At 49.7% G+C, this 13,826-nt stretch overlaps 1 protein-coding gene across 4 annotated transcripts; it reads left to right on the forward strand.

Moving 5' to 3' along the window:
* The first annotated feature begins 1,827 nt into the window (after positions 1-1,827).
* Positions 1,828-12,963, forward strand: shtn1 (shootin 1). Of its 4 annotated transcripts, XM_053875109.1 has the most exons (15): positions 1,828-1,910; positions 2,227-2,279; positions 2,620-2,680; positions 4,688-4,782; positions 8,117-8,264; positions 8,386-8,483; positions 8,597-8,678; positions 8,951-9,045; positions 9,190-9,333; positions 9,898-10,051; positions 10,129-10,240; positions 10,414-10,496; positions 12,079-12,179; positions 12,367-12,417; positions 12,487-12,963. In XM_053875109.1, exons 1-15 carry the CDS (start codon positions 1,856-1,858, stop codon positions 12,610-12,612), a joined length of 1,458 nt encoding a protein of 485 aa, XP_053731084.1. In that variant the 5' UTR covers positions 1,828-1,855; the 3' UTR covers positions 12,613-12,963. The 4 variants fall into 4 exon arrangements, with proteins under 4 accessions (XP_053731084.1, XP_053731082.1, XP_053731085.1 ...); XM_053875107.1 differs by having other exon boundaries at positions 8,951-9,333; XM_053875110.1 differs by lacking the exon at positions 2,227-2,279 and having other exon boundaries at positions 1,852-1,910; positions 8,951-9,333.
* The last annotated feature ends 863 nt before the right edge of the window (positions 12,964-13,826 follow it).

Here is a 13,826-nt window from a genome sequence, read left to right on the forward strand (position 1 = left end):
GTACCTACTCACTCTTGGCTATTTTGGAATGTTATTTGCAGAAACAAACTGCAGAAAGTGTATCTGTTTAAAGGTCTCTCCAGAAAGGACTGGACAATACGGCAAAGAAGTATCATTATTTATTTGTTTTAAATTACTGTGTTAAATTGATCAAATATCTCTTTTGCATAATTGTACTCTAGTTTGGGTCATTTCCAGAACAATCAACTACATTCTTTGCCACAGCTTCATAACTACAATCATTCTTCCTCTCTTCACATTTTGAAGCGCATTTTTTGGTGATGCATTTAGTCATTGGTAGTTTACGACTATCAAAGGTTTGAAGTGAGACGTCACGTTAGCTCCGTTAGAGGCGCATCAGCTTTAAAAACAGCTGGAAGTTGCGCCTGTGCGCGGCTTCTGGGCTGCGAGTGTGTGGGAAGAGGAGCCTCACTCGCAACGCTGCGCGCCGCGAGGGACGAACGAAGCCGCGCCTCAGCAAACATCTACAGCGTATAGAAATCATATGAGCGAATCCACGTGATCTCCTCACGTTGGTAGGTCGTCAACACCACTCTTGCTTCTCTTGAATCACCACCACTCAGGTGCAGCTCTCGGTCTCCCAACAACACCCCACCTGAAGCTGCGGTCTGAGGAGGAACAGAGTTTGGGTCACACGCTTCCTGCCCCGCTGACGCTCCCTCGGGTGGGCGGGGTTTAGGGTCGTGGGTGAAGGAGGGTGTCTGCGTCTTGGTTGAGTTGATGGAAAGTGGGTGACACAACTTAAAGCTGCTCTGAGTCTCACTTAGTTGTAGGACGAGGCGGGGTCGTGGGGTCAGATCTGGGTCTGTGTGTCCTGACTGGGTGGGTCTTAGTGGCCAGGGTTCGAGGGATGAAGTGCACTGCTGGGTCCCTGCTCAGGACATAGATCAGGTGGTGCTATTGTTGGTTTTAGACACTTGAAACACAGAAATCCAACACTTGACACCTGTCAAAGTGTCTGCCAGCAGATGGGACGGTGAGGTGCTGCTTCATGTCTCCACCTCTGGATCTCAGAGACGTGAATATTAGGGGTGGGATTTGATTAAAAAATAATCTAATTAATTAGAGAATTTGTGAATATGTCATCTAAATTAATCGCAGTTTAATGGTATAAGAATACTTGCCACTAGGAGCCACATTTTTCAGTTTGAATGAATTTGGTATATTACTGAATCAAATGATGGACACATACAGACATTTAAATAACAAAATATTGTTTATTTTGCATCAGTTTGACAACAGCACAATAAACCACGATGGTGGCTATATTCAAGTTTTTATATCACCTGATTTCAACTAAATATTTGTATAAGAATGTCAATGTGATATGAATTTCAAGTCCATTCAGAGTGGTGGAAACCCTGGACATTGTGTAGTGAAAAACCTCCCTGAACAAAAGCAAACAGATGCTTTTGTTTGCTTGTGTTCAGGGATGATTCCTCCATGTTTGTTGTTGTTGTTCTCATCCTAGCTGCCACGTGTCTTGTGCATCAGTGGGATCAGTGGAGCAGGAACTCGTGCACTTACAAAGGTTCTGTGTTGTCTGTTCAATCAAACTAAATTAAATTAAAACGATTAAATGTGATTAAAATATTTTAACGCGTTAATCGCTATTAACTGGTTAAAGTCCCACCACTAGTAAATACAATAGAGGAAGTTCCTGACGCTTGTTCCTAGTGCGACTGGTTGTGTGAGTCGACAATGAATCACCAGTCTGTCGACTCCCATCCAGACTTCCTGCAGTGCCGTGCACAGAGGAACTCCTTCTCTCCCCTCTGCGTGTGTGTCGCTCACTTTACTTCCTGCTGAACTTTGACTCCGACGTGGACTCGCTATGGCTGACGAGGAGCTGAAGAGGAAGAGTGCCATCGCGGAGCTGACTGACCGAGGTGAGCGTTTCGGGTTGAACACTAGAGGTGGAGGAGGTCAGCTGACCTGCTCAGGTGTGTGTGTGTGTGTGTGTGTGTGTGTGAGGGGTCGACTCTCAGTGGAAGGTCAACTGTTCACACACACCAGCGCTTCCACGTCTGGCCCTTATCACCGAGGCTCCTCAGCCGCTTGGGAATCATTCACTGGAGCATTTCAACTCGTGTCCAACGGAGAAGTCAACCTGGAGCACATTCAGGAAACTCTGTGTCATGTGACTGCGGTGAGTCAGTGCTGCAGCAGGCACCATGTGTGATTGGGGTCCTGTCCTCCCCGCAGCTCTGCACCAGTATGAAGACCTGCAGCAGAAGCACCACAGCGCCACCTTGGAGGTAAACGCTCTCTTCTGCCTCAGCACACTGGCTCTCAGTCGCGTCTGAGGAAACCACTTCCTGAGGAACCTGTCCTGTGGGAGTCTGGTCTGAGGTGCTCCTCACAAGAGAGCCGATCCACCTGAGCGGTAGCACACTTCCAGATGAAAACATCTGAAGAAGAGTGGATCCGACTCGTGGACGCTGCATATCAACAGCGATAGACTCCAACATGCATGACAGAAACGTTTGACCACTGTCATGTGTACATCTTCTCGCCCGGGTGGTTCCTCTCTACGGACCACAATCTTCTCACGTCACCTCCTCAGTGATGTGCTGTTGATGCTGCTGTCATCCTCAGTGCCAGAGGCTCCAGGAGGAGAGGAACGAGGCCGTCATGAGGCTCAACCAGTTCCAGCAAGGTAAGAAGCTCCACCCCTGTGATGTTTGCTCCGACCTCAGGGTCCTCCATCTTTGTTTGTGAGCTGCTTTTATTTCCCACCGTGAGGAGGTGTGGAGGTGTGGAGGTGAGGGCAGCGCTGCAGTCGACGCACATCACTTTGTCTGGAGGGAACTTTGCTGCAGCGGAACTTTGAATATGAAGTGGCGGAGGAGAGTTTGTGTTTGTGTTGTGTCGGCGAGGACTCTGAGCGTGTTGAAGCCAAAACACATATTGTGTTTAATAGCGGCCGCCGCCGCCTCGCGGTGCCAGGCAGCTGCGTATTAGGACCTATTACGTGATTTCATAGCTCCCTGAAAATTGCTTCTATTCACAACAAAACGACTGATGTGGGGGTGGTGATGGTGGAGGGTGGGTGGGGGGGCAGAGAGACCCCCCCGACACACACACACACACACACACAATCATGGCTTTTCAATTGGCGATGGCAAGGTTGATGACAACATGACCATTGTGTTCTAATGATAAGACCACAAAGGCATCTCCCCCCTCATCAAGCCTTCACACTGCGGCGGCGCCCGTTCACAGCGCGGCTCAGCGGCGGCGCTGACACCATTAGGCGGCGCCTCGTGTGGCGCTAATCACCATCTCTGCTGAAGCCAGGGTGAATACAGACCAGATGCAGAAAAGGAGAAGAGGGATAAGATTGATTGGGATGGGGGAAGACCTCCACCTGCACGTCAGCGCCCCCTGTCTGAGGGTGGTCGGTTCGATTGTGTCATGTTCTCCTGGTTCACACGCAGTGGTGATTAGTGGAGTCACTGAGTAATGCGCCTCCGTGACAAGGGGTGGCGCTGTGAGCTCTTCAGTCCTTCAGGTTCCTCTGAGCGTAGAGGAAGAGCAGTGGCAGCTGACAGGTAGCGAGGAGCCGTTTCACTGTTCTATTGAACTGCGTAAACAAATCACGTCTTCTTGTGAGAACTAAGGATCAAAACCACCTGAGTGAAGGAAGGTGAAGACAAATCTGCAGATCATGGTGGTGGCCAGTTCCAAAACACAGCTGATATCAGGTTTGTCATGTGACCACCGCAGACATGGACTCAGACCCAGGAACACACACTGCATCAGGTTCCACACACCACTTCTCCATTGTATAGAAGGTTATTAGACGTCATGAGACCATGATGAGTCTCAGAGTTTGTTTACTTCTGCTGCGTAGCTGAAGCTGCTGCAGTCACACATCAGTCCGCTCATAGTCCAGCTACTGGCTGCATGCTAGCTTAGTCCAGCTACTAGCTACATGCTAGCTTAGTCCAGCTACTGGCTACATGCTAGCTTAGTCCAGCTACTGGCTACATGCTAGCTTAGTCCAGCTACTAGCTACATGCTAGTTTAGTCCAGCTACTGGCTACATGCTAGCTTAGTCCAGCTACTAGCTACATGCTAGCTTAGTCCAGCTACTGGTTACATGCTAGCTGAGACCAGCTATTAACCCCATTATCCAGGTCCAAGAGTCCAACTAAAAGAGATTCCCGTTTCTCTCCAGGACTAAGATGTTAACATGCATTTTAAAAGTCAGTTTTTAGTCGGACTGATGCAATATTTCTGTTTTCTGAGCCGTCATGTGACCGTACGCACGGTCCAGGGGCCACGTTATCCCCCACCCAGCCTCTCCTTACCTGACTCAGCGATAACCTGAGGGGTTACGGTGGACTCGAGCAGCCTCCACGGTGTTGGTGTTGCAGGAGCACTCGCTGCAGAGAGGAAGGTGACTCAGAAGAGTCAGAAAGGTTTGAGTCGGCCTCCTCCTGATGCGCCCAGGCCACAGCACGGTGCAGACGGCAGTCAATGAGCCGCAGAAAGGTATGGAGCATGATGGCGCTCCGATCTCAGCTGACATGAAGTGAGGAGCCAGAGGTGTCCTCCCTCCGGCTTTGTCTCCATCTGACTGACACCTTCTCCTCACGCTAGTCCTCCTGAAGATCATCCACTCCAACACACCTGGAACACCTGTCTCTCTCTCTGGCAGTGTCTCAGCTGGTCATCGAGGAGGTCGGTGAAATCCAGAAGGACTTGGAGATCGAGAGGACGTGTCGGGAGAGTGCAGAAGCTCTGGCCTCCAAGGTCAGTTCACCTGACCCCTCCACAGTAACACCTGACGCCGGCTTCTGAACGGCCACCTGCTGAGGTCACGCACGCACGCACGCACACTCACACAGTGACACACTCACACAGTGACACACCCGGTTCACGGTTCAGTGAGATTCATTTCCGATGGTTGATGGTTGATTTGTTTTGGGCTCACCAACCACAGATCTGATCAGATGTTGACACGCGGCCGTCTCCGGGACGATGGCGGCGACAGCATCAATCAGCCGCCGCCACTCTTCCGCCGCCGCGCGCCGTGTTCCAGTCACTGTCATTTCCACACATTCAATTTGTATGCTGCAATCAAAAGCACTCTGTGCTCCTCCAATTTCTCCCGCGTCCCAAAATCTGCCGCGTCTGAGATTGCATTGGATTCTTTTGATTCCGGGCACACTTTCTCCCGAGTCCTTGCTCAGGAGCGCGCGGTGATTGAGAGCGGGGAGGCAGCGCACAGTGATTTCACAGTGTCCCACGCACCACTGTAATCATTTCTCATTCAATTTCTGGACAAAAGCCCCCGCGGCCCGCTGGATTTGGGGCAGTGACAGACGGAGGGAATTAGATTGAAGGTCAACTCCTCTCTTTCTCTGCCTCTGTGTTTCCTCTCTGATGTTCGTGTCCCACAGACAGTAGACGCTCGGCTCTGATGCTTCACACAGTCCAAGCCTCCTGTCCTCCCTCCGTCCTTCCTCTGCACCAGGGGGCCCACCTGTCCCAGAACAAATACTGATTCATTACTCAGATTACTGCTTTCAGAATTACCGATTTCATTTGTGTTCAATAACCACCCATGTAAACAAACATGACATGAAATCAGCGCACGAATATTTAACGTGGAAAAGTCCAACCAGCAGCAGAAGCAGGTGCAAGTCATGTTCGGCAAATCTAGGGAAGTAAAAAAAGAAGGGAAAAAATACACGTTGAGAAAAGTGGAAAAACTGAATAAAATTCTGAATAAAATAAATATAATAAATTAGGGTGGGATTTGATTTAAAAAATAATCTAGTTAATTAGAAAATTTGTAACATTAATTAATCTCAATTAACCACAGTTTAATGGTATAAGAATAGTTGTTGTCTGGAGAGCTAAATTAAATTAAATTAAATTTTGTTGTAATTAATTAAGTCCCACCACTAATAATAAAACGTCTAAAATTCATGAATCATACATTTTTCTTTTTCTTAAATAAACTCTAAAGAGGACAAGTAAAGTGTAAATGAAAGTATCGCCATAAAATGTTCTAATGCATTTTTCAAAACTCACTTTCTTTATCATTGTTTCTTTTGAAGAACTAGTAACTGTCACAGATCTGCAGCTGTCAAGTCAGTTCAGTCACTCACTACTGCCACCATACGTGGCTCATGGATTCAAACTGACTAACTTAAAACTTCTAGCGGCCCTCTAGGGGGCGCTCACGGCCCACCCATGGGCCCTATAGTTAAGCGTCACTCTCTCCTGGGCGTGTCATTGTCGCTCCACGTCGGTAAAGCAACAACAAACGTGCATCAAGTCTTCCGACGCTGAGGCCAACTTGTCCAGATCTGACGTGGATGTGATAGTGCCCCCGCTGGCAGCACACTTCCATCTTCTTGTTTGAACAACATAAAGGCTAAAAGCTTCTAAGTGGCTCGACTCTTTCTTCACTGCCTTCATTAGTGCGTCTGTCACTTCCACTAAAAGCAGCGCATTTGTTCGCGTTAATTCATCAGCCAAGACGAGGCAGCGACTCGGCTCTGGAGGTGTTAACACCACTTTACCTCGCGGCTGTGGCTGACTGAGATCATACTGTGATCCAGAGATCCAGCTCATGGAGCCTCACCTGCTCCTCAACTTTGACTCCCAACTCCTGAGCCGCCGCACCAATACACTCCCCTGTCGTGCTCCGTCTTGTCCATTCTTTCAAGTCACACGTTTTAGTTTGGAATCAGAGTGATGACACGACTCCTCAAAGATTGATTCCACGTGTGTTAACTGCTGCGCAACCTCTGATCTGACCATGTGTGTTTACTAGGGATCGATCATCCACCGTTTATGATCGGCCGATATCAGCGTGATCGGTGCCGATCACTACCTGTCACTGCCGATCACAACAACTGATCAAGTGAAAGCCGGCGCTCTGACGAAGCCCCGCTGCTTGTGCGTCCGCTCCTCCCTCTTCGCTTCTTTCAAGCTGTCATGTAAAGTTAGCATCCCGCAGCACATGCAGGGGAAAATGCTGCGCAGGGAAGCGCCTTCAAATGAAACACGCCATTTAAAGCTCCAGCACGTGACGGAGCACGCAGAGTTTTCTGGGCTCATGAAAGTGAGAGCGCTGGTTCCTCAGCAGCTGTTAGCACAGCTAGCGCTTACCAATACCCGCCGGTCCAAAGCAAAAGAAATAATATTTGTTTTCATAGATTTTCATGGATGAACAGCCTTTCTCAGAGTGGAAACTTTCATAAATGCGGTGTTCTCTGTCTGGGAGTCCTGCTACAAGCAGCCAGTATGTAAATATGTCACGGACAGAGCCAGAGAGTCTTCACTAAACTGCGAATTAAATTAAAGTCATTTTTCTGTGTTTTGCCTCCTTGAAGAGGAATATAAAAACGGTTCATGTTTTCACATCTTGTACACAGAAGGTTGCATCGTTTTGCTTACAAATTCATTGTCAATCCATGTGATCGGTATCGGTGATCGGCTGAAAACCTCCTGATCAACTGAAAACCTCCTGATCGGCGCGGCCCCAGTGTTTGCGGCCGACTCGCCCAGGAGGCATCTTCGCAGACGGCGTAGCAGTAATGGGCCGGCCCCGGGGGGCCACTGATAGATGTCCCCTGCGGTGCTGCCGTTCTCTCCCGCTGCCACTTCTCCTACATCCAGGCTCCGACGCCGGCGTCTTTAATTGGCACGTATGGCAACATTAGAATTTTGAGAGTCGGACTGAAGCGGCGCGGCGTGCGCAGCGCAGACATGCAAATGTTTGTCACTTGTGGAAGCGTGATTAGAGCGTGCGGCCGCGGCGCTAATGTTTACGCACCTTATCATCCTCGGCTGTGTCCTGCCATTACGACTGATTGCAGAGCCGGCGGGAGAATGAAACAGTCGTCCGCCTGTCGCTCATCTCTGCCTCTTGTTGACTCTCGTGAGCGAGGAGGAAGAGCTATGAATAAAAATAAGCTGCTCAACACAGAATCAAGTCTCTTTAATGACTCAGCTGAGCGAGTCGCATGAATCGACAGATCTTCTTCTGAGGCTCACAGGTCACCAGAGAAGCCCCAGCTTCTTCCTGTCGGACCATACACGTGATCCTCTGTCTTCCGCCTCTGTGCAGCTGAACCGTCAGAACCGGTCTCTGAAGAGGAAGAGCATGATGCTGCTGACGCAGCTCGGCCCCGCCGCCCTCTCTGAGCTCCACCTGGACGATGAAGAGGAGGACGACGAAGAGCTGTGCTCCCCGCAGTGTCAGGGCCGACTGACAGGTGCGGTCACATGACCTGTCCCGTCTTCAGTCGCCGCTCAACACTGTTCTTGAGTTGCATTTTGTGTTTGAGGAACATGGTTTCCAAGTGTTTTTTGATCCAGGTTTGTGTTTGTTCTCAGAGCTACAGAAGGAGCTGCAGCTGGCACTGAAGGACAAGCACCGACTGTCACGTGACCTGGAGGCTCTGAGAGAAGAGCTGACGGATGCCAGGGAAGAGGTGAGTCCCGACACCACTGGATTTAAATTGTCATACGTGAACATGGACTTCATGTGTGACTTTCAGGTCAAAGGTCAAAGTGTTTCTCTTCTTTCTTCATCTCTCTCTGGCAGCTTCTGAAGGAGATACAGGAGAAGGAGCATCTGGCAGCAGAAACCACTCAGCAAAAGATGCTTTTGCAGAAATACCACAGAGGTCAGAGGTCAACCTTGAAATGCTCCATACGTCTGTTACCTATGTTCCTTTCAGGAGAGAGGAAGTTAATGCTCTTGTGCTCTGCTGGAACACGTGTCGGTGTGAAGACCCCTCCTCTAGGATCCACCCTCTGTCACGTTGATCCTGGAAGAGGGTTCTTCCAAAGTCCTCAAGTCCATCTGTGACCTTAAATCCAGCAGATCCGTGACCAGCAGCTGGGGTCTGACTCCCAGCCTGCAATCTTCTGACCAAACATGTCAACGTGTGTCCAGTGTCCCAATTCGCTGTGTCTGAGTTCGAGTCCCTGCAGGACAGCCTGAAGCTGGAGAAGGACCTGAGGTCCGAGGCAGAGAAGTTTGCTCACACGGTGAGAGGATTTCTTCATGTCACGTCTCAAACATCGGAGCCGCAGAGCAGCACTGAGTCGTCCTCACACACAGAACCAGATTCAGAGATCCAGATTCAGGAGAGGCACTTGAGGAGCACTAACGTAAACCGCGCCTGTCTCCAGATGATGGTGGAGCACGAGACCTTGAAGCGGCAGAGTCAGCTCCTGATCAACTCCTCCAGCGGCCCGGCTCTCCAGGAGGCTCTGGATCAGGTGGCTCAGCTGACCCGGGACCTGGAGGCAGAGCGGCTGCAGCACCGAGCCCAGGTCCGTCACGGTTACCAAGTCATGGACCTCATCAAAGCCACAGTGTAGCTCCATCATGGCCGAACACTAGCTAACACCGTGCAAGCGCCGTCTCCCTGATCGTTGCTTCTCAACAACTTTGCTTGTTTTGATGATGATGGCTATTACTTCTCCAGAGTTTTGTTTAAGTTTTTCTCTGTGACATTTTCCACAAATTTTTTTCTCTTCTTTTCCTTTTTTTCTTGCCTTTTCTGTTGATGTCTTTGTTTGCTGAGTTGCGATGCTCCTACACTCCTACACAAACAAACAGATACACACTCAAGAGCTCCACACATGTCGGACACATCGGAGGTCGCAGTGGCGGCAGGACTTTCCCCTGGAAAATATGACGTCCTCCGCGGTGGTGTCGGCCATTAGCGCTGGACAGCGAGCTAAAATGAGTCTCTTTAATTTCTACATCAGTGAGGACGAGCGGGGGACCTCTGTTCCTCCTTGCCAGGAGAGAGTTTTGAACCATATCAGTCGGAAAACTCCAGCAACGCTGGTGTGCGAGTGCGATCAATAAGCTCAAGTGTGTGCGTCCAGGTAAAGCAGCTGGAGGACAGGCTCCACAGCTCCGAGGCTCTCAAGGATCTGGCAGCATTGAGGCTTAAGCTTGAGCTGCTGGAGGAGGAGAAGAGGGAGAGCGACGACAAGAGCTCCAAGGCCCAGCAGGAGGTCAAGGACCTGCGGTGTACAGGTGAGAACACACTCCAGACTCTCACAGGAGCTGCTGAAGGAGCTGGTTTGAAGTTTCCCTGCTCCTCTGCTACACAGTTGAAGAACTCCAGAAGAGACTGTCAGCAGCTACCAACCCTCCTCCCCCTCCTCCTCCACCACCACCGCCACCCCCTCCGCCTCCTCCTGCTCCGTCCTCCAACCCTCTCAGGTAACGCTTCCGCCCCAGTGACACCTGTGTCCTTCACTCACATCACCATATCACCATCTGACCAGGATGAAGATCATCACAGTGAGACTCCAGACTTGTTGATTCTCGTGTTCCACTCTGTCTGGTTTTGTTCGTCAACGCTGTTTTGACCACTCACCCTCATTGTCTCTCAGCTCCCTCATGTCGCTGATCCGGAAGAAACGAGACGTCACTGGAGACATTCCACTGGTGGAGCGGGAATCGAGGAAGACTCCAGGTACGTTTAGACCCTCACTGCTTTGAGAGGGCGACCCCGGGATAGGTGGCGACCTCAGGACGGAGCCAGGATCAAGAGGACTGGAAGAACCAGAAGTTAGTTTGGTTTCACTCCCAACTCAGGCCTTTCAGTTTGATGAAGTGCTGCGTTCTGAAAGGTTGACTTCCACTCTGGCGAACAGACTCACTCGGGTCCGCTGCTTTCTAATATGAATTCCGCCTTTCAGCTTCTTCTGCTTTTCTCAGTCCATAAAAGACTTTTGTGCGTGGAAGGACGAACGCAGGAGCAAGTGCAGCAAACACAAATCTCAGCAGTGGCCGATTAGGTCAACATGTAAAATTCTTTAATTTGAGCAAACAAAAGTGAAGCCTTGGCTTGTGGAGCAGGTGGGACGGACACGCCGACGGCTCCAGCCGCTATTTGTCAGAACACTCTCCAGGTCTGAATGAGCTCCAACCCAGGATCTGACACGGGCATAATAGTCACATTCGCAGGAAAATATTTCACTATTGCCCACACAAAACGTCTTTTATGTGGCGCGAGAAAGACGTCTTACTGCGTGTCTCCTCATTGTGGCTTGGAAATTAAATATTCACATTTCTTTGCTGGACTGACTGAGGACCTTTGTCAACTCCATCCCGCTCGTCTTCTACAAACCAGCCATGTTTTTCATGGAGCGGTGCCCTGGAGAAGTCCAGGATTTTGGGGTTCTCACTTGTGTGCGGTGGGAAATGATCTAATTTCACCTCATTTGTTGGGAAATAAAGGCTGGCGACGTGATGACATTAATTCAAGAACAAATAGAATGTGGTGACCATCTGCCATCACAATCTTTCTATACACTATAGATCTATGCTGATGCGCTGCTCCGTCTATAAGTCGCTGCTGAGCCGCTGTTTTCTCCTTTAGGACGAACACTGACCACAAACTGTTAAGTCAAGTTAAGTCTCAAAAATACATGCGAGGTTGTGATAAATTCGGAACCTTGGTTTAGCATAAATAAATCACGGTACATTCTTGTCCAGCCCTTTCTGGAGACATTTTTAAACAAATACAATGCAAAATGAGAGTGAGAAGCTAAGTATTTTCACAAATGAAAACAGATTTAAAGCACGATTGCGATTTGGCCCGGGTTCCTTTGGTGGTGAGCCTGGCATTTTTTCAATGAACCAAGCGTGATGTGGCTTAAAAAGGTTGAAAAACACTGGATTAGAGTGACGATGGCGCACACCGGCACAGCTCTGGTAGGGTTCTAATGTCAGGTCATCGCTGAGGTTCAGGCCTGTACAGACTGAACTGGAGACCATGGACCATAAACAGAAGCTGGGAACAGTTCAGCACCAAACCACTTGGTCTGCCTGGTCCAATGGAAATCAGATCTGCAGATAAAAACTCATAATGTGGTATGAGCTATCTGACTCATAAGAAGTGATGTCAGAGGAGGACCTGACAGTCAGAAGGTCTCGATCGCCTTCCTGAAGTGACCTGGCCTAGTGAATTAGAGGCAGCATCCCTGAGGTCCAATATTTTCTTCACTAGAATCAGGCTCTGTTCGTGTGTTCCCTCATGTTGTGTCGACCAGATGCCGACGTCCGTCAGCAGGCTGTGGATGAGATGATGCAGCGGATCAAGAAAGGAGTTCAGTTGCGACCAGTCAGCCAGTCGCCCAGCAGGAGGAGACGGGTAACGCGCTAAACATCAGCCCTCTTTTCTTGTTCACAGCAACAACACATGACGTCCAGAGGGTCAGAGGTCACTGATACTTGTAGGCGGGAGTCATTTATATTCAGTCCCAAGTCTTGAATGAGTCTTTTTCTATCTAGTGACTTCATCCATCCAAATTTCCTCTCAACCGTCTTCTCTTCCTAAGGTGGAACGACCCCCGTCCAAATCTGCCATCCAGGATCTGAAGGGAATTATGGTGAGTGACCTGCGCGATGTTCCTCCTGCTGCTGCAGCTGTTTGTCAGCTCCGCCTCTCACTCGTCCAGGAGAGCTTCAACAGAACCCCCCCAAAACCCAGGAAGGTTTCTGAGACGACCAGCCGGGACGACGAGCTGCAGAAGATCCTGCTGCGACGACGAGGCGCTCTGGAGGCTCCGCCCAAGTCCAGTTAAAGTGACTGGGCATCCCAGGATGAAAACCGACTGCTGTTTGTGGTGATCAGTTAACTGGTATATCTCAGGGTGTTTTACTGTCCTGAAGGGTCAGCGACCCGAGGGAGAACCAGTCAACAGGTTTGACAACTATCCACAAACTTGTGCTGAGTTTGTTGAGATGTTCCCACATGGTTTCCATGGCAACCACGCCACGTGCTCCACTCCCACTGCTGAATTCTGATGCTTCACTCCAGCGTCCTGATGTTTGTTTTCCTTACTATGTAATTCTCCGTCAAACATTTTTATCTCGTGTTACTCTGCTCAAATGTGATGAGTCGGCACCTATGCTTAATAAACGTTTGTCTTCAGAAGCGAAACCCGAGTTGTCGATGGGGATTCGGGGAGTCGGGGCTTATTGAGGTGGCCCTCCAGGCGTCTCCTCTTCACTCCCCTCTCAGGCTTTGACTGCAGCGTGTGACTCCACCAACATGGCGCGGCTCTGGCGCCGACACCTGTCCCGCTTTCCCAGACACCCACACGAGCTCGGGCCTGAAACCTGAGCGCGCTCCCCAGCAGAGCCGCCGCCTCACCTATTGTGTCCCATCCTTAATTATGGCTTTAGGCCTCATTAAGCACCATGGTGCTCCAATCCTCGCGGCCCAGGAGGAAACACAGTCTGGGTTCCACGCGTGCGATTTGACCCCAGTCAAATGTTGCAGAGGAAGAATTCACTTAGTGGCAGATTAAGTCCCAACAAAGGTCCTGATCAGAACAGGAAGTCTGAGAGAGGTGGCTCCTCTGGAGATGCGTGTCCAGTTTAAGAGGCTACGGTGCCAGAGCTAGCCTGGATCAACAGCTCATAGAATCCAGATGGACCACTAGCATTAGCAGGACTGAATCTCAGCGCCCAAACCAGCTTGTAGAGTCACATTTCTTCACCCTCCTCTGTGAAGTGTTCTGACATCTCAAAACTCTGGACCTTCATCTGGTCAGCCTGGTTGATCATTTTAGCAACGGAAGTTCACAAATGCTAACATTAGCTGGGTAGCATTGGCATGCTAATGGCTACATAGAGAAACATTCATGCAGTTCATGAGTCCATTTACTTGAACTGATGAGCAACTATTTTTGATCATGTGAACTCAGAATTTGAGATGAAATATGAGAGAATTTGATGCGACAACGGAGGCCATGTTTTTGTGAATCGCTGTGAGGTGTAGCAACAACATGAA

This window comes from Synchiropus splendidus, chromosome 9 (assembly GCF_027744825.2).
Source record: "Synchiropus splendidus isolate RoL2022-P1 chromosome 9, RoL_Sspl_1.0, whole genome shotgun sequence".
NCBI classification, from domain to species: domain Eukaryota; kingdom Metazoa; phylum Chordata; class Actinopteri; order Syngnathiformes; family Callionymidae; genus Synchiropus; species Synchiropus splendidus.

What these genes read in the sequence shown, in the direction of transcription:
- shtn1 (XM_053875107.1), top strand. Translation starts at nt 1,856, where the DNA reads ATGGCTGACGAGGAGCTGAAGAGGAAGAGTGCCATCGCGGAGCTGACT. An exon ending in ACCACAGCGCCACCTTGGAG is followed by an intron (nt 2,280 to 2,619) that starts GTAAACGCTCTC and finishes TGTCATCCTCAG; the next exon opens with TGCCAGAGGCTCCAGGAGGA. An exon ending in GGCTGCAGCACCGAGCCCAG is followed by an intron (nt 9,334 to 9,897) that starts GTCCGTCACGGT and finishes GTGTGCGTCCAG; the next exon opens with GTAAAGCAGCTGGAGGACAG.